Below are 24,685 nucleotides of genomic sequence, written 5' to 3'. Positions count from 1 at the left end.
AGCCAAAAGAAAGATGTGTGGATGCATTTTTACAGTGACCTTAAAGGTACCCCGCAGAGTTTTTAAAAAGCAGGCCTACGGATCACAGGTTTTACTATTTGTGATACGTATTAGTGTCGTTTATTGCACAGAACTCTATCTGTAATCAATGCTTGGTTTGAGATGTCCACTTAGATGTTGTTTTAGGAGGGTAACAGGTTTGTTTACGACCACCTCCACGGGGCACCGTTAGTGAGCACCACTTGTAAAAGACGTGTCCTGAATGTGATGCTGGTCAGATAGTGTTGAATCGGAAAAATGTCAAGGAGGCACAAGGCATGCTGGGTAATGGACCAGGCCGGGACACCGGCTGAATCACCTTTTCTCGATTTGACCAAAATTCCATTTTAGATACAACACCATTGAACAATGTTGCATCACGTCCTGTTTACCACTCGTTCTCATGGTAAAAGAACAGGAGACTCCGTGGGAAATATCGTCGCATAAACACAAATACACAACAGCGACTGGAACACGGGGACAAGTAAGTTCATGCTGGAATCCGAAGGGAAAATAAGAAACAGGAACAAAATGCCTTGCAATGATGTTTTAATGGAATTTTGAAACCTAGTGCGAACCATTCATTGATGAACATGTCTAGTGTAGAATTGTTTCAAATTCCAGGTAGTCTTTTTGTTAGTTAAACATGCAATATACTGTTGAAATAGTCAAACCAAACGCCCACTATGAAAAGGTTTCAGCGAGTATAAAGCCCAACTGTGATGTGATGTTGGATTATGCAGGGTTTCATCACAAATAAAAACTAGTTGTTAGTCTCTTGTGGAACACAAATGATCAGCTAACTGAGGCTTGAAGCTTAGCCACTTATAACCAAATGCCTGAAACACATACTGTACGTGACTGCACGTTATATACCTTAACAACTTCTGCAAAGAGCGTAGAACCGCCTGAAGCACACATTAAAAACATCACCGACTGCAATCTAACACTCCCATACCTACCTCAACACATCTGTACGGGCAAAACAGCCTTGTTAATACCTAGCCTTTATTTTGATAGCTAAACGTCTTGAGAAATAGAACACAAACCGAAGGAGTATGTGACTAATGCTATGGTGCTGCTGAATAGTGGAGTGTGTGTACACAGGGTAGGGTTGGACCAGAACAAAAAAAAAAACAAAACAACAAAAAAAACAAATAAGCAAATACAAAACAAAAATCATTGACATTTGTTCGGTAAAAACAGTAGGATAAATACACAATGAGTCCATTTCATTCCGTCGGTTTTTTGTTTTTTTTTCTTTCTTTCTTTTTTTTTTTTTTTTCGGTTTAAAGGCTCAGTCACATCGGACCAATCAGTCAATACCCCATCAGGGGCTACAGAATATGCAGTGTTACTTAAAAAGAACATTCTACTAGAAAATGGTACATAAAGGAGTTTAAGCCAGACACTCGCCACCGTGACCATAACAGTATGAAAGAGGGAGGCTTCATTTAAAAATTGCTACAGTCATTTTTTCCCCATCTCCTTTGTTCATCTTTTTTTTTTTAATCTTTTACTACAATCTTGGTCTCCTTTTTTTTTTCTCTTCTAAGCCATCTAACCCAACTGGAAAAGAAACAACAGGTATAAGGGGGAAGGTTGCAGGGAAAAGGTGCATTCCAGGGGGAGTAGGAGGGACTTATACGTTACCTGCCAGAAAACTATCAGTCTTATCGCAAATGGTAGAGTAGTACGGAGGCTGGCTGTCGCCAGTGGTCCCGGATTCCTGGGCCGCGAGATGGTGACTGGGCTCCAGAGGATCCACCTCCTCCAGCTGCTCCGCTGCGATCTTCTCGCCGAACATGTAGTGGTGGTCATCCAAGCTAGGGTAGTGGTCTCCCACGGGGCCCAGAGGCATCAGGTCCACAGGTCTACCCAGCAGATCCTCCGCCTGGGCGGCGGCGGCGGCGGCGGCCGATGGGAGGGTCAGCTCCTTGATGAGGGAGGGGTCCTTGGCCTCCTCTGGAAGCTGCTCCTCGTTCTCCAGGGAGAAGATCCCTGGGCTCTTTCCACAACTCTCAGCCATGGAGTGGGCGTTGGAGTTGGACGTGGTGCAGTCGAAGCCGTAAGATGCCACTGAATTGGCCGACTGGGGGGTGGCCCCGCCTCCGTCCTCTTCGCCCTCTCCGACTGGGGCGTCCCCCGCCTCCTCGTCCTCCTCGAGAGCGGGCAGGCTACAGGTGGGAGGAGGGCTTTCGAACCCGGTGCTCTCGTCCATCGTCATCGGCGCGTCCGGGTCGTTGATTTGCATCTCGCCCTCTGTATCGCTGGCCTCGTCTCCTGAGGTGGAGGGGGAAGAAGGCGCAGACGCCGGGGCAGTTGGGGGTCCTGTTCCCAGGACCTCGTCGGCAGGGAGCGTCTCAGCCTCCTCCTCTTCTCCGTCGCCTTTCTCTAAGTGGATGCCCAGGTCTTGGTCCATGTCGGGCTGGACTGAAGCAGGTACTGGTGTTTGCTGCTTGTCGGAACGGGACTCGACCCCGGAGCTGCTGTCGTAGTCACGGAGTTCCTCCGGTGTGCTCGTCTCGCTGCTGCTGTGGGCGGCCAGAGCTGTGCCGCTCAGAGCGCTGGACTCGCACATGCCTGCAGCCGGGGCAGCAAGCAGGGTGTGAGCCTCTTCGGGGGCCGAGCCCATCATTTCCTCGTCAGCTGACTGATGATACTGGGGCTCTGGTTCTGACTGATGGGAGAAGGAAGGGGCACTGCTGTCCATATAGGGCTGGGCAGGAGACTGCGTGGGTGTCTCGGATTCAGCAGCACCGTGGTCGGACATGGGGCTGGGGGAAGACACCGCTGGCAGTGAGCTGGGTTGAGCCCACGTGTCAGCGAAAGGGTTGGTCTGTCCCCAGGAAGAAGCCGGGGGGACGCAAGGCGGAGGAGCGGAGTGATTGAGGTTGTCTAAACGCTCCTCCTCGTTAAAGTCATCTTCATCTACATTCCCACAACTCTCGGTCACTCCCTCGCTGCGCATCTCCACGTCCTCGTCCTCTTCCTCATACTGTCCCTGCTCCTGGAACACTTTGTGATGCTCCTCCACTCTCTCTGAACTCAGGTCCATATCATCCACCCGCTCGTCCTCTTCGTCTTCATCCTCCTCTTCCTCATTAGCTAGGGTTTCCACGTTGGGCGAACCCATGAAATTACCGTCTCCCTCAGAACCTCGGAGGCTGGAGTCGACCAAGGCGTCCGAGCTCTGAGTGCCCTCCAGTATCGCGGTGTGCTGAGTGCTGCTGAGGTCGGAGACTCCCTGCTGCCGGCTGCTAGTGCAGCTGCTCACATCCTCAGAGTCCATCCCAGATAACAAGTCATCACCCTGCCACCCCGCCGAGCCGCCGTAGGCAGAGGACCGCACTTGGAACTCCTCGGAGGGCTGAGATGTGCTCATGTCAGTGATCAGAGATGAAGGCTGGTGGCCTAGTCTCCTCTGTTCCTCATCTTCGTCATCCTCATCCACATCATCGTCCTCGTTAATCTCCTCGTCGGCCTTTTCCACTGCCTCCTCCTTTTCGTGAGGGGAGATCAGGTCTGTTGGGGTGAAATCATCCAGAGGTGAGGCACCCAAAAAGTGTGGTTGAGCCATGGCAGTAAAAGCCCCCGGAGCTGTGGAAGGAGGCATAAAGAGGCGTTCCTTCTCCTCTTCCTCGTGTTCCTCCTCCTCTTCCTCCTCTTCATAAGTCCCCTGAACCTCAAACTCATTTGCCCTTTCCTCTTCTGTCTGGAAGTTCATCATACTGGCTGGAGTTTGGTAGCTCAGATCAGAAGGAGCCATGACCTGGTTCCCCTCCCAGACGTCAGACTGGGCGTGCATGTCCAGCAGAGAGGAGGGATTCTGTTGCTCTCTGACAGGAGAGGCCGGGCTTTGAGGGGAGCAGGGAGGAGACATTACAGTAGTTCCCAGACAAGGAGCTGAGGTATACGAATTTGCAGACTCCTCGAATTTGAAAGGGTCCATCTGGGCAGATAGCTGAGGACCGGAGGCCGGTTCGTGGACAAGATCAGCTCCTACTTCCACAGTGGGTCCAGATGATGTTTCTTGTGGCAGGTCTGAATGTAGTTCTTCTAGTTCTGGTGTTGGTTCACGCACAGGTTCAGGTGTTGGTTCCCGAACAGGTTCTGGGGTTGGTTCCCGCACGGGTTCAGGTGTTGGTTCCCGAACGGGTTCAGGTGTTGGTTCCCGTATGGGTTCAGGTGTTGGTTCGCGTAGAGGTTCAGGTGTCGGTTCCCTCACAGGTTCAGGGGTCGGTTCCCTCACAGGTTCTGGGGTTGGTTCCCTCACAGGTTCAGGTGTCGGTTCCCTCACAGGTTCTGGAGTTGGTTCCCTCACAGGTTCAGGTGTCGGTTCCCGAACGGGTTCTGGGGTTGGTTCCCTAACGGGTTCAGGTGTCGGTTCCCTAACAGGTTCTGGAGTTGGTTCCCTAATAGGTTCTGGAGTTGGTTCCCTAACAGGTTCTGGGGTCGGTTCCCGAACAGGTTCTGGGGTTTGTTCACGAACAGGTGCTGACACTGGTTCAGGTTTGAGCTCTGATGTTTTTTCTTGTTCTGCTTCAGGTGGCTCCACAGCTACTTTAGCAGAAGGCTCTGGCTCTTCTGGCCCTGCAATAATAGAAGCAGCAGTAGCTATAGCGGCAGCAGCAGCTACTGCTGCAGCGATTTCCTTATCAGGTGCAGCTGCTGTTGCAGCTTTGGGACCACGCTTCACAGGAGTTGGAGTGCTGCTCCCCACAGTTTTCTTGGGGCTGGAGGCCTTGGTTGCAGCTGCTTTGGAGGCAGGGGTCTTGGAAGGTGTGGGCTTACTCTCTTGGGTTTTGGGGCGGCTGGGTGTCTTTGTGTCCGCAGTCTTATTAGCAGTAGGCTTTTTGGCCGTGACATCTGATTTAGAAACAGATTTTGGGGTCCCTGGTTTTGCCAGGGGTGGTCGAGTCAGAGGGGAGTCTGCAGGCTTTTTGGCTGCAGGCGTGGATTGTCTGGTAACATCTAGAAAGACATAACACAAGAAGCAGGTTAGACAATTGTAGCACACAGTATTAAAAACCTATAAACTCTAGACATAAGATTTCTGTATTTCTGTGGTGGTGTAATGACGTTAAATGTGTACTTTGCAGCATTTATTTGGAGTATTTTTGTATGATTTGTTCTCGTCTTTTGATGAAATCACAGTTTAGATCGCTAGGCTGATTTTAACACAGTCAATTACACTCTATAATTTGCCTCCCATGACAGTTTAGTCTCTGTTGGAGCCCATAATGTGCTTTCTTGTCTGCACCCACCCTTCCTCTAGAAAACCCTTGGGTTCTAAATTAGCCCTCATTTAATCTGTCTTTTATTTGTCCTTTGGGGGTCCACCTTTCTTTAGAAAATTTAGTATCTCCTACCACTGTTAGACAACACCCACCTCTACTTTCTAATGGTAATTCACGCTGTTTTTAAGATCCTTCTGAAATGCACTGAGAATGTCAAACCTCCTTCCTACATCTAAATCAGAATGAAACTTAGATCCTAATTTTTGCTTCTTTGACTTTTCATTACTGGTAACAGTAATAACAGGACTGAATGCATGACTTGCTAATAGTAATCAATCAATCAAACTGGGTACATTGTTTTTTTTTAATTTCTTATCATATCCTCCTAAATATAAGTGTTTTATTGAGTAGCTGACTTTCTTTTTTACCTTTTTTCACAGGGGTTGTGGTTCTGGTTGTTTGTGATACTGGAGGTTTGCCACCAGAGGGAGTAGTGGAGGCTGATTTGGAGGCAGCAGGCTTGGCAGTCGAGGAGGGCGTTTTAGGGGTTGATGGTTTGGCTGTAGATGTGGTGCTCTTGGCTGAACTGCTAGTGGGTGGCCGGGTTGAGCCTGTGGCAGGACGAGGTGATGCTGCTGTACTAGTTGTATTCCTGAGGAAACAAAAAAAAGGTTAATAAATACTGAGTAGACCTTTCTAAATCAAGTCTTTCTCCACTGTTCTGCTCTAGACTTAGGTTCTCAGTCACTCATCCCCATGATACAGACATGCTGATGTGAGCTTGACATACAGTAATTCCCCAAGATATAGAGCACAAGCGATGAAAATTAATTGATGTTGACTGAAGCATTTAAGTTTCTAAGCCACTCTTATCTCGGGGGAAACAACCATACGCTCCAAGTGCCGAATGCTTATGACAGGGAGAAAGATTTTGACATATCACCATCAGTCACTTCTACTGCCAGATTGTACCCTAAAGAAATAGCACAAACACCAGGCAGGCAGCTTGCATAGACTAAAATAAGAATAGAATAAAATAATACATTTAAAGGGTGAACAAGCTGTGGAAGACCCTGACCTTCACAGTCTTAGTAAACGACACCTTGTGACAATTCAATGTTCTGCTGGGAAACTTTTGAGCCATTCATTTGAATGTCAGTTAAACATGTACCACAGACCGAGACCAGACTAAACACTCCCACCGCATAGCAATGACACTCCTTGATGCCAGCAGCCTTCACCAGCAGGATGCAGCCTGACACAGGTACAAACACACAAATAGTTTAGGAAGAACTTAAAAACATGAAAAACAGCACAGGGTGTTGACATGAATTTCAAATTCACTAGATCCCAAACTCATCAAGTATCTGAGGGATGCACTGGAACAAGCCTGAACCACACAGGCCCCTCCCCTCAACCCATAGGATCCAACTAACAACATCCTGTTACCAGACCCTCAGAAGGCCCATGTCCATGTCCTGATGAGTCACAACTGTTTTTGAGACACAAGGGAGACAATATTACACAATATTAGGAAGATGGTTGTAACATTATGCCTGATTTGAAGAATTTTTATTTTGTCTTCCTTGTTGTGGTGTTCACTGTGGTTGTGAGAGAAACTTCATTTCAATCCTCTGTGTGTCCTGTACATGTAGCAGAATTGACACTAAAGGTGAATTTGATAGTAATAAAATGGAAAATATGAGCAGAGGTTCTGTCTTCAACACATCAGAAACCGAAACAACCCAGCTAACAGACCAAGCTAACGTTTCCACAACCCCATGAAAAACCCCCTCGAGTGGTTATAAAGAGAAGCAGTTTGGAGCGTGAGTCACAACGGACCCAATAGAGACATCCCAACCCCAGTCAACCCCCCCGTACCCAGACTCCTGTCTATAGCCCCCCTCTAACAAGGGAATGGCACTCGGGGCAGCGTTCGTCATCCCGCCTCTCCCGGCGTTCCCGGGATAGAGGTTGGCTCCTATGTCACGTCTGAGTAAAGTAACCTACATCTAGTAGTCCTGACAAGGCGGTGGTGTGCAACCTCCTGGGTCTGCGCTTCACTAACTGCCTGTTTCTAAATAAAGACTTGAGTTAGTTCTGGCAGAAAGAGAACAGGGCTACGGGAGGGAGCTGGAGGGAGAGTAGAGATGTTGGGACCATGTTAATCTTTAATACTGAAAGGAGAACAAAAATAACTTCTGCAAATCCCCTCAGTTGGAAAGAGAGGCGGCGTTAAAGGAAGCAGACGCATTGTGTAAATGGGACAAAGAAGTGTGTGCTATTCACAACCTGCACGGCAAATGCAAATGGAATATGGTTTAGTGACAAGAGATAAGATAAAAGGTAGAGAGCAATGGGTGATAAAACAATAGGGGTGTGGTCGATTTGGAAATTCAAACAAGCCTTTAAAGTTGATTCATCCCCATTCAGTGTTGGCTTTGGGGCAGTGAAAGGTGTGGTAATGATACTACTTTATGGATAGAAATCCCTTCTGGCTGTGCAAACCTCCTAATCAATGAGTCACAGATACATCTATCTGAGTTTGGAGCGAACTGTGGGAACTGGAAAATCAGAACAGTAGGAGAATGCAGATGGCGAGATCTCACAGATCCCTCCGTGAGTTTTGTTTCCAAGCAGAGACGGAACGGTTTAAATTATTATTAACGGTGAAATATAAAGTTGCATCGAGTCTCTAAGATAAAGAAAAAACTGTTTTAACAACCAAGATAATCGTTAACTTCAATCAGACTTCCATTATTCAATTGCATACTCCAGTGGACTGAGTGAGATGTTAAGCTAAATAAGAGGATTAACTGAAGGATGCTGCGGTGCCGCCTAAATTAGACAGTAAAAGATAAGAATTACAGAGAAAGGATAATGAGGAGAATTAAAGATAGGGATGAAGTATGCTAATGGGATATTCAGAGAGAGCATTCGCACTAAATCTGGCTGATGAAAGGAATATGCATATCCAAAAAGACAGGAGGACTTTGGAGAGAGCTGGAAATTAACCAGGTCACCGGGAAAGAGAAAGGGAGTTGGAGACGAAGGCAGAGAGAGATTTATGTCAAGTGCTGTCGTGGCACAAATGTGTAATATTTCCATAGTGTTTGGATCCGGATTATCCTGTGGATTCGTATTTGTTGGGTTTATTTTCAATATTATCACTCAAAAAAAGTAGACAAGAAATTGCAATTTTCCGTAACAAATGTTCTGATAATCTATTTAATTAATACCAGAGAGTGAAAGCTATGTAAAAGGAGCAGATGATATTCATCAGCTGACACGCAGTGCTTTCAATTCAAGGCAAAAGACTGACGCAATAAATACACCCGACTAAAGTAAAGACAAAGCACAAATTAAATTCAGGACTATCAAGAACAAATAGGATGAGATCTTGTTTGTTCCTGGATTAGAAGTGATCTAAAATAACACGGCCTTGCTGACGCCTGAACGCATCTTGATTCTGTAATTAAGTTCGCCGTCAGCTAAACGACTGAGGACACTGTGAGAGTTATTGTCTTCTAAAATGATGCGCCTACATCTAACTCAAAGAACGTCTGTGTTCATTGTTCACACTTCACCGCAGGCCTCGCTCCGAGACGCGCTGTAAATTGGGGTTAAGGCTCATGCTCAGCAGAACGCCCAGAAATGTACCGGAGCTGAAAGATCAGATGACTCTGACGGTTCGTTGCTGCAGGCGCTCCGAGGATCATTCACGACTTTTTAGCTTTTACCACAGCTACGCCTTTCCCCAATCGCTGTGCGTGGAAACGTGGCCGGCTGCTGGTGCTGATGTGACTGTGTGGGGTGTGATTTAAATAATGAGACATGTGGAAATGGACGAGCGGCAAAGCGAGCGTGCAGGCAGATCTCTTCCCTGCAGGAAAGGTGACCAAGTGTGTTAGAGAGGAGCTCAGTCCTCTAAAGACAGGAAGCGAATGAAGGATGACATTGTGTTAATGAAGCTGCAGAAAGAGAGGAAAGATGGTGATGCTGTTAAATGAACCTGAGCAGAGCTCACCAACACTAAACAGGACAATAATTGTTCAATACCCTTCAATAAGGTATTTTTATGAGATAATTCAAATTATAAAATAATAAAAACTGCTATGTCAAGCTATTGTCAGTCAGTTATCAATATCAGACTGCAAAATACTGACAACACTGAAGGTGTCAGTCCGGTTATAATCAATATCCCTCGATAAATATTTAATTAAATTCATCAAACGAAGGAAAATACAATATAAAATATAGATTTTTTTAATATGGCTCGGTGTGAGGACAGTCAATATTTTTTTGAATGTTGATTTTATCTATGAAAACAAAGCACCAAAACAGCTTCTCTCCATAATGCTCTCTCTCTCTATCTGTCAGACGTCCGTGCCAGGAAACAATGACACTCAGACATAAACGCCTCCCCCTCCCCGCCTCTTGTTCCCTCCCTCCCTCATTCCCACTAAATCCATTTAGTAATTAGCTCTGCGGCTGCCCCCCAATAAAATCACGGCAGCCGGACGACTGCGTCGGCGAGCCGTCGGCCACGCCCACGTCGGGATGGAAGATTTACGGCCTGCGCAACACGTCGTCCGCTTCATCCCGGGCAATTTAACGGCGTCTGGGGCGAGGACCTGGACGCTGCCGCGCACCGCGCAGACACCCGCGCCGGACCATTACATCAGCGGTAATGGGGAGGGCTGCGTTCAATCCACCTCAATAAAAATTTATCATCCCTGAGGGACCCTCAGAGAGGAAGACGGCATGACTAATGTGGGAACATGGGTGGCTGAGTGGGTACCATAAAGCAGGATGAAAACGCTCCTCATTGCCCAAACACTAACTCATCCCAAGTCATCAGTCGGTGCAGTGAGGACTGCAGATCTTCAGCTGGCCTCCTTTCTCTACCTCTGTGCGTATCCTGTCACTCTATGCATATCTGTGCAGCAGTGATGGGAGCTCAGCAGGGACTGCATGACTTATTCAGCCGCGTAGCTTCCGTACTCCAGCGCCACCATTTCTGCTCACGTCTCTCCGCTTCGTCTGCAGGCAGCGGGGCAGGCGAAAGAAAGCGGCTCAGCGTCACGTGCGCTTGCACCACGTGTTCGGCAAGCCGGCGCGTTCGCTTCCCTTCCCCCCACCTTTTCACCTCCACGTCATACCGAGTAACACACCGGCATGCGAACGTGCCCCGCATCCTGCTCGCATGATGCAGAAATGTGATGTACAGTGAGGGGAAGTGCGCATGCTGCATACCAGTGCTAATTATCAACGCACAGATGGACGCGACTAATTCCTGCAGCTGCGTGTCGATTGCTTCTCCGCATTGTGTTTAGATCTGATGTGCAAACGTCCAAAAATGATATTTGGAGGTTGGCGCAGGCTAGAATATTTCCCTGCTTCAATCTGCATGCTGTGGGGCAATCAGCCTCTAACAGCAGGAGCAACACCAGAACGGCAGCGCAGGCAAAAAATATAAGAGACAACACAAAAAAAAAAACAAAAAAACAGACAGTTAGATAGATGCTTCTGACCATTAACATATCAAAGAGTGGCGCATAAACAATAAATCTTTTCAACTCTATTGGCTTGTTGCCGTTTTGTTGGCAACACAAAGGATGAGTTTTAATCAGGAGCCACTTGCAGCAACGGCTACGAAGCGTAATCTCATTTTCCTAAAACCTCTGGCTGCACGGGAGAAACAAAACATCTGCGAGTGGCCGTAAATTAGATTGATGTCACTTAGTGAACCCGCATTTGCTTTGATTCGTCCGCTAACCGTAACCAGTCGCAGATGGAATTAAATCAATTGAGCCCTCGGAGTTACGCTGAATAAAGTGAGAGGCCCAGAGCTCTCAGGCCTGCATTAAGGACTGAGTGAGCTGGGGAAAAGGGCAAAATCTAATTAAAGCCGGAATTTATGGGCCTGTCACAGCGCATCACACACACACACGCGCCGGTGTGCACAAACACATGCTTAAAGTACGCCTAGGAGGGTACACGGTGCTGTTAGAGGAGCCTGGCCTCAGTGACGGTTACACCTGTCTCACAGGGATTCATATGTAGGTCTACAGCAGCCTGTCTGTGTAAGGTAAAACACGACATCTTAGCTACTTTTAAATACGCTATAAATCTGATCTTGACCCGATTACCACAATAGCTCAGGCATTTCACAAAATCGTCCACGTTACCTGCTTAGTTTCTAAAAGCTCAGCTTGAATGCAGCTTAGAAATTCAGCGTGTGTTTGGATTTCGGGGGAACACGTTGGGGATGTTGAGTACAGTCAGTTTGATACACTTTTACATACTGGTACTGGTAAGAATAATAGGAAAATTATAGGAAAAAAACATTTTTCCTAAACGTAAAAGTATTTGCTCGTCTAAAATAAGTGGGGATTGGTGGCAGACAGAAGACCGGTGGAACGGAATGAAACCACCGGGGCGATTCATGAAGATCCCACAATGCATTAGTGCACGAGATTACCAGTGTGCCCTTGTGTAATTCTTTTTAATAAGGTGTTTGTACATCAACCATTGTTTAAAGCTGTAATCTGAATGTAATCTCCACCATCCAACTGTTACCTGTGGCACATGGAGAGTTGTGTGGGGGGAGGGGCCACAAAAGAACTTGTTGGCGGTGGCTGGCAGCGACGGCCCTGCTCAGATCTGGAATTAACGTACGGTACATCCTCAGTGATCCGATCACAAGTGGGCAGCGGGTTCTGCGTTTCATCAATACTGATCCAAAGGCCCTTATTACAGGAGATGTTGCTACTGCAAACAGTGCAGCAGTGACACTGCTTTACTTGTTGGTACTTTACATGTATCAGGGCGTATTCGCTAAAACGTGATCCACGAGGAGGAACCGGTTATCAGCCCTCTGTCGACCTTCTGGTTGGTCTGCTGACCGCCAATCAGAAAGCCCCGGCCTTTTCTCAAGTACCAACTTCCTTTGTTACTGTTGCGTGTTAGACAAACAATAGCAACGTGAGGGTCCACGTGTTGTTATTTCCTCTGCTGTAACTAGAATGTTCGGCTAAATATCCTGAAGAATCACAACTGAGTTTTAATGCTCAGTCTTTACGTTTTTGAAGACAATAACAATTAGAAATATAGAAATACAGACCCCTGAAATCGTCCTATTAACACGTATGAGAAACAAATAGTGTTGAGGATTTTTACAGTGGAAGATGTTGACAACTTATAAAATTATTGCTCATTCTTTTTGTTAAGTGTGACGAAAATATTGATATCACTGTCACCGTCGATCAAAGTACATGAAAAGATGCAAGTAAATCAAAATCAACCGGCACGACCGAAGCTTTCTGAGCTCACCAAGCAAATGATAAAACCGGTTCTAACCACCAAAACAAACAAACAAAAAGGCAGAGGCAGAGGGATAAGCTGTTCAAAGAGCCGTTCGACTCCCAAAGGCTCTCATCACCGCCTCGGACAAAGGCCTCGTTCAGCCTCCTCTCATGGTCTTCGGCTAAGTCACCACAGGATCCGACGCCGTGCACACAGTGTGACTCAGGTGAGGAACACATGTTGATCTGAGTCCACACAAACAGATGAAACACATGCTGCCACGCTAAACAAAAAAACATTGAGAGCATTATCTTCCTCCCTCTGCACCCCCTCCCCTCTCTAAATCCCTCCTAAAACTTCATTTATTAATATTGCTGTGTAAGTCTTGCTCTGATAAAGTCCCACAAGGCACTCCTCCAGGGCTTGTTCTGACATAGGCTGGTTGCTGGCCTAGTTGCGCCCGGCCGATCTAAGACTCTATGTGGGCGATCATTGTCCCTCGCTCCTCCAGGGTGTTCTTTCTTAAACAGTGTCCTCTTTGAACACGGAGCCAAGTGAAGCTTTCTGAACTGTCTGCTTTTCACTTGGCACTGTGGAGCTTTATATTGCTGAATTTATTCCCTGATTTATTCTGATGTGCTGCTGCTGCTGCTGCTGTGTGGAGCAAAATTGCTAATTCGGCTGGCAAGTCATTGGAAAGGCCGTTTCGTAAAAAGAGCCCACTTAGAACAGGCCTGGAGGACGTCTGAAGAGAGGACCAATTATAGACAGCAGCCAGCCGCTATCTACAAGCACACAGAAAATGTTTTGGCGTGTGCTAACAGACACTCGCCCCGGTGACAGTGAGGCTTCAGTCCTCCACAAATGTCAGCCTACCTGGTTGTCTTGGAAACGGGGGCCTTGGCGGGTCTGGGCGAGGCGACGGAGCCGGGCTTGGTGGGAGTTGAAGAGGCAGGTTTGGGAGCTGGAGGAGAGAGAACAAAGGTGAAAAGCTGTAACTCAAATTGGAGAATAGAGATAGAGTGTATAGTATATAGTGGTATGTTTCTTGGATATAGGTCAGGGAGATATGTGTTTTTATACAGTGTGTCACAAGGATCTAGGGCAAATGCATTTATAGCTCAGTGGGAGTCAGTCAGCCATGTCTAATACGTATGCTGAATCCATCCTAAGAACCACAGTCTGCATGTCATCACATTATAGCTCATTAGAGCTGTGAAAACATTTCACGTCCGACTTATTTTTTTACCAAATAACCTACATTCAGTCTTACATTCTCATCCTGATCTCAACTCTCTTTCTGTTTCATGATGACTGATTTTACGACGTTCACCGACCTGGGGGCTTTTTAGCAGCGGCTGCAGAGGTGCTGGTTTTGACGCCGTTTGCAGTCGTGGATGGCGTCTTTTTGGCCGCTGTTGTCCCGGTCGTCGACTTGGTGCCGTTGGTGGCGGGGGAAGCCCCCGCGGTGTTCCTCTCGCCCGCTTTAGCGGCGCTCTTGGGCGCCGCCGACCCCGCTGGTTTTTTGGAGGAAGCTGAGGTCGGGGTGCTCTTTTTGTCGGTGGCAGGTGCGGTCTTCTTCGCCACCCCGTTGGCCTGAGGCTTCGACACGCCGTTCGAGACGCGGCTCTGGGTCGTGTTGGACCGCGGTCCAGATGCGGTCTTGGTCGGACTGGTGGAGCTAGGTTTTGTCTTGGCCGTGGTCTTGTTGGTCACCTTGGCTTTGGAGTCTCCTGAGGTCTTGCTGTTGGTCTTGGCAGCGGGCGTTTTCTTGGCCTTTTCTGGTTGCGGTTCCACCTGATCCGTCTCTCCTACCAGCTGCTGTGGTTTCTCCTCCTCCGCCGGACTGGCCGCCTGGTTGGGCTCCTGTCCTTCGCCCGGTGCCGCCTCATTTACCGGATTCGATTCTAACGCTTCCATTGGCTCCAGCGCTGCCGTGGCAACCCCATCCGGCTTCATCTCGCCTCGAATGGCAGTGGTCCGTCTCTGCGGGGCAGGGTCGATGGACTTAAATCTCTAAGGATGGCCACAGGTCTAGAGGCGTTTCGAGAGACAGCAAGGACTGGTCTGGAGGGAGAGAGAAAACACAGAGCAACATGGTTATTGTAGCCAACGGCAAGACGAGACATGAAAAGAGTTCTGCATCTCTGCTATCAGACAGCGGCCCAGGAATGTTAGTAGCCCTAGGAATCAGATAAAGTCTGTCTTGTTACAGCACACCAAAATATTTTGTATATATCCAAGAGTCTGCGGGCAAAACGAACGTGTCCAGAAACATTAGTATATAGTAGACTGAATTTCAGTAGACTTAACTAGAAAATATAATAGAGGACATTAGCAAACAAACACCAGTGGACTCTCCAAGTATAAATCAAAAAATAATTTATCGCACCCCGGGTAAAAACCATGGGATCAATTAGATCAACACATTTCATGATGAGCTGAGCGTGTGTGACGTCTCAGGGGCTACGAGGGAAGAGCAGAGGAGGACGACACAACTACTACAGAAACAACATACTGTACTCTACAAATAGCTTTCATTAATTTCAATGAACTGCAGCTGCAAAAGGCCCCCTCTGTGTCACGAAAAAGCTCAGTGACACACTTCGCCAGCGGAGCTGTTAAGGGTAGTTTTTTTTTTCTTGGTACAAAATGGCATCAGAGTCAGTAGTGTGGAAGACCAGTTTTCTAGGATAGTGCTCTTAAGGGAGCGCAAAAAGGGTTGGCATGTAAATTGCGCTCAAACACAAATATACATGCCACCTGATGTAATGTTAAGACACTCATCTTAGTTGAAAAGTGAACTAAGCACTTCCTACTACTCCACACTAAAATGGTTATAAAATAAAAAGTAGCATGAGGTGGAAAAAGGCTGGGGTCCATTATCTAACTGGGCCAAGGTATGCGAAACAAACCTAATAAAACCGAAGACATGGACAGAGTTTGGCTAATCTGTCAACATGAGAAGTTAAAGACCTAAACATGGATGTAAGAAGGTAGCAGATTTATGCTCGACCAGTTTCGTGTGGAAGGATGAGTGGAAGAGGACGGATCTTCACAAGTTTGAAAGAAGGATAGAAGGAAGTGGGGGAGTAGCAGGAAACTGTCAAAGTTTACAAACAGAGCTAGGAGCCAGCTGTGCAGGAGGGTAAGTGGTGAGACAAACACTGAGGCCAGCCCAGAGGAAGAGGCTTGGCCTGGGGAGCATGGGAACTGAAGGAGAAGGTGGAAGAGAGAGGGAGAAAAAGAGACAGGGAAAAAAAAAAACAAGACGATGAGCTCACTATTGGCTGAGGTTTGCTGGTTTAAAATCCAGACATCACTAGTCATCCTAGTTTCCACTGATCTAAACTTGTGCGCACACACTCACTCTCCTATTTCTAGAAGAGGACAGACATCGACTTCACGCCGGGAACAATGTCCGCACACACTTCTTCATCTTTCTCTCCCTTTCAGCCGTCCGCCGCTCATCCCCTAAAGGTCAAAAGGCCTTTCTTCATTCTTTACTGATCCTCCTTTTTCTTCCGACTGTTTTTTCCCCGACTCGATTTCGTTCCTCCCCCAGCGAACCCGTTCTCCTTCCATCCCCTCTGTTCTCTGTTTGCCTTTTGCGCAGATGGCCGGAGCAGCTGAGCCGGGCCAGAGGGGGAAAGAGAGAGAAGAGGCCGAGGAAAAAGCAATGGGCATATCCCAAAACAACACATAAGCAGCGATACTCACTGCTAGTGCAATACGCCGCCACCCTGAGGAGGCTGAGAGGGAGCTGACGCGTCGCTGCTAGAAGCGACTCACGCCGCACCCGTCGGTCGCTGGGGCTTTTTAAATGCCAGTAAGGTTACAAAATATTGCAACCTATTGGGGCTAATTACTGTGTGGTACAACTAGTCACAGCTTTCATTAAAAGGGCAGGGTGGGCACTGGGAAGAAACAGAGCGGGTGACGCACACAGAACAGAGAAAGATTGAAAACATTTGCTTTGGCCTCAAACTGTTTCTCTTTTTGTTTCAGCCATTTAGATGTAAGGAGGTTTGCACGCTTCTTTCACTAATGGGAACGGTCCAGTATTTTATAGAGTTAGTAGCTGTTGGTTTAGGGGAGCAAATACACAGGAAATGTGAAAAACATCGAGCTTTCCTTTCCAAAGGAAACAAAAGCAAGCAAACCTCTGAAGCTCTGTAATTACCTTACGTCATTTGTTAAAAAATACGCAAAAGCTAACAGAAACCTGAGCGCTGGAGTATTTGCTGGTGACTGCTCCCGCTCCAGCTGAGCTGACCACAGGAGTCAGCAGCCGTTTAGCTTATCGTGGCGGCTTTTGTTACGACTGGACGGCAGAAGAGGTGTTTCCTGTTGATCCAGGCCGCTAACTCAAACTGCAAACTGCACATGAGGTTGCGTCATCCGACACGCAGCATCGTCGAGAGGAGGCCGACACCGTCCAAAAAATAATCCCACGCAGATGTCAACACAATATACACAGTTTGGATGAATAATTCTACGCCTAAGAGTAGCTGTGTGGTACGCAACCAAAAATCCTGATATCAAGTTTGTTCCTCTAGAAAAATGGTCTTTTTGATACAAGATTGACAATGGGAGGACAATCAGAATGTATGAGATCTCGTATTTTATTTCAGCTAAGAGCTAACTTAGCGCTATGCCTCATTAATGCTAATGTACTAGCTAGGTTAGATAGACACAATCCCTGTGTTACTGAAAGCACAAATGATCACATTCAGTATCAGAAGTGCATAACATATAGGTTAATTGCATTAACCACATTTTGAGTTTAGTAGGTGACCTATAAAAAAAAGTAAATGGGATTATAGTATGACAAAAAAAAAAAAAAAAAAAAAAAACACGCAGCGGAAGCGGCCCTTTTCCAACTCTATAATCGCTGAAATGTTTTCCTCGTCACACTTCACCCACCTGCCATAATCTTTAATACAAGCAGACCACTGTTTGACTCAAACAAGCAGTAGCTACTGACACTGTGACCTAATTTGACCACAAAACGAACCAGGAAACAAGACTGTATCCAATCAGAATTCCCTCGTCTCTCTTTCAGTGTCTGGTATCGAGTTTACGTTTGGCTCCTGCTCTTCCCACAGTAAAGCCTCCGAGCGCTGCTCCTCTCCAAAGTACCCCACACTGCAGGTGTGACAGTGATAAATCCTGATTTCACGTCCATAAACTGAGGAACATTTCTCTTTTTCCTGCGAGTCTCCAGACAGCTGTGGGATTGGACTTCTTGCTCCCCGGCTCCTTGGCTCACGCAGCCAGACCTGCGTCATCAGGACCATCAGTCAGTGGTAAGCATAAACAGGCTGGAAACCGAACGGACTGGAATGGACCTCTTTCATTTATTCTCCACTGAAACTGGAGGAGAGAGGAATCCAAGCCGCTCTCTTAGCGGCCAAATAACTCATGTGCTCATATTCAGTTTGTCTGCCAAATTTTACCTGGACTTTATCAAGATCTTTTTCTTGCCAGGTTCCTTAAACTCTTCCCAAACTCCTGAAACACGAACCAATCCATAAGGAAAACTGATCAATTGCCTACACTATGGCAGCTATAGCCGTAGTGTCACAGTGACTGATTTTGTACAGATCCTCCCCCCTCCCCCCATATTCTGTCAAGATCCTTTGGGAGAAACTACAACGTGTAAGGCTTTGATATATGCAACACCTTCTCCATCAACGTGCTGCTACGGTTTTACAGTATATTATCTTACATTTCATCCCTAATTACTGCAGCACTACCTACTGAAACCCTCGTCAGCTCACTAATGTGATTACAGACCGAACCTAGAGTGAAGGCAGTTATTCGCTGTGAGGATGCAGCCTGAGAGGTTTACGGTTATTAAATTACCCAATTATAATTTCTTATCTCATTTATCTATGGAGGGTCTCGCCAATAGAATTCCTGTTCCACGCGTCGCGGCCACGCGGCGACACACATCCGAGCAGTGGGGCACAACTCTTGTTTTCTCTAAGCAGCTTCACTAAAGCAACAAGGGATTAAATGTTTTCTGGTTCACTGGCACTTAAACTATAGCTGCTGGAGGTGCTTTTAAAGGGCTTACAATGGGATTCTGCTTACTTTGCCACATTATATGATGATACATGGGTGTTACTTTAGTTTTCATCTAATATGAATAAACCTACTATTAATAAGGAGATTAGAGCACGGTTATGATATTACCTTGGTAAATTTTACCCCACACCTAATTGTCTTCTTTAACTGCAGTTTGAACATGAGCTTTTTAATTACAGAACAATTGCGACCGACTAGTGCACAGGTACGAATACGCTCGCAAGCGTAGATTCTGCATAGCCCAGTTGCAGGAGTATAAACCAAGCTTCACGCTCCATTTCCAGAACCAAGCAGAAGCCCAGACCGGTTCTGGGAAACCTTCTTTTCAGCCTGGGATATAATACACAAGCTGGCAAGTTCAACCCACAAGAGACGAGAGTGCATGCAAAGGGCCTGAGATGTAACAACTTTTGATTGGAGGCAGATGGCTTTGTCAGCCACATTAGATCCATTTAATAATAATATTTTATTCCAGACACCGTGCGCTGCGCGGAATGAGGACGTAAAACGGTTTAATCTGAAGGCGGTTTTCGGTCAAACTACCTCGGGATAAAGCAGCTGCACATTATCAGCTGTCCTGACCTCCCGTGGCCTCGGTGACACACAAAGGATCCGTAGAAGAATGACTGCTTCCTGACAAAGACCTTGACAGGCCGCGGTTGTTATCCTCCAGTTTCAATTCCGCTGACAAAAAACTGCGAATGCAAGCAAGCAGACGGTTCAGAAACCGCTCGACTTTTTGGAGCATCTTGCGTTCGGTGTTTATCTTTGTTATTTATGCCGTCTGGCACCACCTCTTCTTGGACGAAACAGACTGCGTGTATTAAATCAACGTGTAATAAGAGCAGAATTAGGCAAGACAGAACAAAACAAACTACAAAACTATGCGCAGAAACAATAGCCAATGTAATGCTATCACGTTGATATTACTTTCAGTTGGCTACGTGTAAATAGATTATAACTTACAATAAAAGGTCGTATCTGTTTACATGTAACACATGCAGTGGTTTGGGGGTTGTTGACACTAAACTGAGAGGAAATGCAATGAGGCAAAGCAGCGGCTGTTAGACCAAAAATGTCTTTTTGACTGTGTGGAATATAAACGTCCATTCGCAAGGCTAATTTTTCAATGTAAACACGGACTTTCCTCCTAGTTGGACTTTATAAAACTGTGTTTGTTGGCATTCACGTGCGTCACGAGCAATTTTGCTTCCAGCTTCCAAGCAGCATCCCACTCCAAATTCCCCGCAAGCCTCAATGATGAGCTCCAAAGTCACTGGGAACAAAGGAGACTCACACGAAAAGTGAGCTATGAAAAGACAAAGGCGGTGGTTACTGGTTAAAGCCAGAGATACGTAAAGACCGGAGAGGCTCGTGCCATCCTCTACCTCCAAACACATTCTCTGGCTATATTCACTCTATCGCATTTTGTTAAGTTTGCTGCTAGACAAATGCCGTGCTGTTTATTTCACTTGCTCGTTATTTTTACACTTAATGGGCCTCGAGCAGTCAGCTAATGATGGGCAAGCCAGCTCTGCAAGGTGAGCTCATCCTCCCAGGCATTATCCCCACAATACCTACAATAGAACATAAAAAAACCTGTGTGTGTGTGTTTGGTTCACGGTAGTGTGTGTTTCCCAGCTGCACCACGAGCTTTAGGCCAATACTGTCAATAACTGGAAGGCGTCCAGAGCTGCTGAGGGATCTAAGCCTTTTCTGACTGTCTAGACACAAACATGGCGTTCTTGAATAATCAGGTCATCAGCATATTTAAATAGAAACCTCGTACTTTGACCCTGTTTTTGCATCTAGCACAATCTACCAGTGTGTGAGTGTGTTCGGGGGGGGGGGTGCACGTTTAGCGGCCGAGCCTGATTAGAATAAAGCAGGAGGCTATATTTTAAAGAAGTGCTCATGGGAAAAAAAAAGGATTTTTAGGATAGTGAGGGGTGGTCGTGATTAATTATGCAGATTAAAACTAAGAAGCTGCAGAGTGAGATACTGAGCTAAATGTTAAGTTAACATCAAATCGGCTCCGGGGCTGAGCAGGGCTCACATCTTATAACCGCCGCTGGGTGAGACATAAGAAACTCTTTGCCTTCGTCACACAAAGATCTAAATCAAAGCACCTCACTTAAGCCAACCGACCGTCCGAGAGCGTGTTCTGAATCGCAGCGGCGGAGAGACAACTCCGCTCTCACAGTACGCAACTGTGTACACGCATATATGCATTCTGAGCCTTCTCCTGTCCCCGGGGCCTACTCTAAATAGCTGTCAAAGGGAGGGATTGTGGGGGGAGGGAAGCGCTGGTGATGGTAGGGGTGAGGGAGGCGCCAGAAAAGATGCTAAAAGAAAGTGAGCTTGTGTGGATGATGTAGGCCTCCGCTAGCACTCACGCAAACCCCCGTAAAGGCTTGGTGAAAGTCCTCCGGCAAAACTAACGCTTCAGTACGAAGACAAAAAGTTTGAGGTGTGGGGGGGACGTGGTGTTGGTGGTTGGTTCAGACCCTTGAAGGATTTGTTGATGAGCATCCAACGGCCTCTGACCCCGTTAATTGGTAGATTTTATCTCTGAGAGCAGCAAGCCCAACGTGTTTAGCTGCGGTGCTCTCCCACTCTTTTCAGCTGCTAATAAAGCATCCTTCTTCTTCTGCTCGCTGGCGGTCGGTACAGTTTTCCTGTCTTTGTGGACTAATGGGTGCAGCATAGGGCTGGGAGATAAAATCGACTTAATCGATCAATTCCAACTTGTGGTTTAGGTCCATCTGTGGAGAGCTTGAGATGGTGCCGTTTTACTCCACTACGACAGAGCTAGGGTGCAGTCGACCCATTCACCCCTACGTAATGAAATAAATATATAAAAATTAAAAACATAAATTGACAAAAATGTGTTACTGACGCAGCTGTTGGTCTGCTGCAGGTGTTCTGCTGATATTTGGCTGCCCTACATCTGTATTTGACGGTGACTGTCGGCCATCTTCCTCCGCACCAGCACCAATCAGCACAGATGGAGCGTTACATGGTCCATATAATATCTTTTCAGCCGGCTCCTCTGTCCAATCAACATGTTTACACCCAAGATCCGAGCTGTAATCCGAAGACAGCAGCTATGGCTGTTGATTTTGTCTATAAAATACAAGAAAATGAAATTACAGCTTGAAATTACCATTTGAAACTAGCTCCAAATAGTGTTCTGCCGTTCCAGCTTTGTTGTAAATACTATACTTTTGTTAGTTTTTAATGAAGTGTTCGCTGACTTTGAACTTTTTCCGGGAATCAAACAGATATCCATTTCAAAGATGTCTTGAACAAATGGATCCCATGGGTCTAAGTAGGCCTGAATAGGCCGGGGAGTTGACTGAGCCTACTGTTGTAAATTAGAGTAGGCTGAATAGAGAATCTAAGGCGCCATGCCAGCGTGTGGCATCTTGAATTGTGACATTCTCCCCCTCGCAGAGAGGAGGAGTAACGAACACACACACACACACACACTTGAAAATATGCATTCATTCCACCTTATGTGATTCCTGGCCGCAAGTAAGACTGCGTCAAATCTGAGGCCACTCGCATCAGCCCACTTTCCCATGAGCAGGGACGCCACGAGCGAGATGATAGTAAATTATTGAAGCAGCTCCAAGGAGAGATGAGCATGGAGCTGTTGCGCTAATTCACGGGATACAAAGGAAAGAAGAACCAAAAGATTAGACTGATGAGCATTTGAAATTACAAAAATCAATATACCTGATTGATAAAAAGAAAATAGCTTTCTAGGCAAGACTAATCTCTGGTTCCACATTGATGCATGTCTGCCTCCAACAAGCTAACAGTCCTAAGTCAAAATCTGATTGGCTGAAAAGATGACTTCAAACAAGAACTATTACAATAAAAGAACAAAAAAATAGGTACAGGCAATTACAAATGATAATGGTACAATGTACAACTGAAAAGCAAAAAAAAAGATTGGTTTTTACCTCATAACAATAACACTTAATAAAAGGCAAACTGGTTTTCCTTTTTGGGATTAATAAACAGTACCAACTGACACAAGCTTAAAACTAGAACTGATAAACTAATAAAGCACTTGTAGATCCATGGGTCTGTTGTAGAGAAACAGCCCGTCCCAGGTGATCTTTCCTCCACTAATGCTCGCTGCCTTTTAGAGGGTTCGACTGCTCTTGCGCATCGTCTTATATTTAACAACATTTCTCTCATTTAGTCTGAAATAAATCGTTTGATCTGCTGCCTTTAGATACAAGAGCGTTTAAAGAAACCTAGCGATGAACCAGGGATTTGTTCGAAGCTTGACGCTGCAAAACTGAACCGGTTCCAAACTACTGACGAAGACGGTGCTTTTTTAAGGAACACTTCTGCTGCCGTGTCGTATGCGTCTGTGGGAGGGAGGGAGGGAGGGCGGCGGAACTTCAGTACAAAATGATTTGATTAAATGTATTTATCTAACACGTAAACAATGAACAGAATACACTTACACACGCACTGTATAAATCGTTGAATAAATCCATCTATAAAGCAAGCTTTTTCATTACGACCGTGGCTTTATAAGGAGGTTATGTAACTGCAGTCTCAGGACCATAATCCTTTTAAAGTTCATACGTCTACCATCAATGCAGTCACAGACTCTATCCTCGGGGCACTTATAGAATGGTTTCACTTCATGTCCAGTCCTCCTCCTCCTCCTCCTCCTCCTACACACAACAATATGGCTCGCTGATGATCTCAGGAGAGCCCTGAACAGCTACCCATGAGATGAGAGGCTGATCATTACAAAACACATCCCCGATGAGGACGTGCATCTAGAAATGCCGGGTGTATGCGTAGGAGGCGGACGCACGCAGTTAAATCGAGGTGCGGGTTACGAATGCTGCTGCTTCTGCTGCACATCTAATCTCAACTCGCACAGTTCCCAAACAACCCCGGCCGACCTCAGGTCAGGAAACTGCCTCTGTCTTGAACACAAATAAACTGAAAACAAAGCCCACTGCTCTCCAAGGCATTCCCCACCGACGGTGGGAGGGACGAGCGAGCGGGCGGGGAGAGAGGCAGAGACGAGGCGGCCGAGAGGGGGAGGGCGACCGAAAGTGAGCCTCCATCAAAATGTCATTTATACGGCGGATTATGTCAGCGCGCTTTTCCGTTTAATCGGAACGTTTCCATTACCAATATGCATTTTTGCAGGGCTGATTCATGATGTGTTTGAATCGCGACTATAAAGTCTCGTGTGCTTTACAACTTTTGGATCGTTTTATGTTCTGTTCTCGCATCCGGCGTAACAAATCAAACAGATAACGTTTTACCGTCAAATCTTTTGCCTTTATGTGATGGTATGAAACGTTTAAACATCAGACAGGCACTAAATTAAGATATTTCAGCAATCGTTTGGTGTTGCAACGTAGAGATAAATATAGTATGGTGGAAAACATAGCCAGGGAAGACAGTCTTAAGATAAAAATGTAAATTTTGCTATTTGTTGTTTGGAGACCTACCTCTTACAAACAGCGAAACAAACACCTGTCCACTCTCCTCGTTCGCTGATTGTCAACTGAACTCCTCACTAGTAAAGAGTGTGGTAATTTGCGCTGCCGGGAGGCTCAATAAGACAAAATGAGGCAGACAAAGGATGAGACGAGTCTTTTTTCTGTCTACTTGGCTGCTGGCTCGCGTGAAAGAGAGCAGCAGATTGTGCGACGGTCACCTGGACCAGACAAGCATGTGATCAGAAAGGCTGGCAATAATCCTGGGGACTCTTTGGAGCATCGCACTCGGATTTTAGAAAGTCTGTAAGTGGTAGTGCGACGGATACAAGCGTTGTTATTAGAATAAAACAACAAATCGGCAAAAAGACAATTATGACGCCACAAATCGGTATTAATATGTTATACGTGAAAGTTCACATCTAACATCTGTTCCAACACTCAGCCTAAACCTGACACACAACAGCACACACATGTAAACACGCTGTCCTTCCCATGGTGCACCAGGCCCGGAGA

The 24,685-nt window shown here is 46.4% G+C and overlaps 1 protein-coding gene across 3 annotated transcripts in view; it reads right to left on the bottom strand.

The window, feature by feature from the left end:
- Window positions 1–571: 571 nt before the first annotated feature.
- wu:fb95e10 (mucin-5AC) overlaps window positions 572–24,685 on the bottom strand; it is a 28,445-nt gene continuing 4,331 nt past the window's right edge. For all 3 annotated transcript variants that reach the window (XM_047571066.1, XM_047571067.1, XM_047571068.1), the window contains 4 exons: window positions 13,925–14,654; window positions 13,464–13,551; window positions 5,708–5,931; window positions 572–5,013 (listed from right to left, as the gene is read on the bottom strand). In XM_047571066.1, coding sequence (XP_047427022.1) covers window positions 1,682–5,013; window positions 5,708–5,931; window positions 13,464–13,551; window positions 13,925–14,546 — 4,266 coding nt within the window. In that variant the 5' untranslated portion in view covers window positions 14,547–14,654 and the 3' untranslated portion in view covers window positions 572–1,681. The remainder of the gene's footprint in view (window positions 5,014–5,707; window positions 5,932–13,463; window positions 13,552–13,924; window positions 14,655–24,685) is intronic.

The sequence above is a fragment of the Mugil cephalus genome, chromosome 20 (assembly GCF_022458985.1).
Source record: "Mugil cephalus isolate CIBA_MC_2020 chromosome 20, CIBA_Mcephalus_1.1, whole genome shotgun sequence".
Taxonomy (NCBI): Eukaryota; Metazoa; Chordata; class Actinopteri; order Mugiliformes; family Mugilidae; genus Mugil; species Mugil cephalus.
This window is presented reverse-complemented; position numbering and strand designations above follow the sequence as displayed.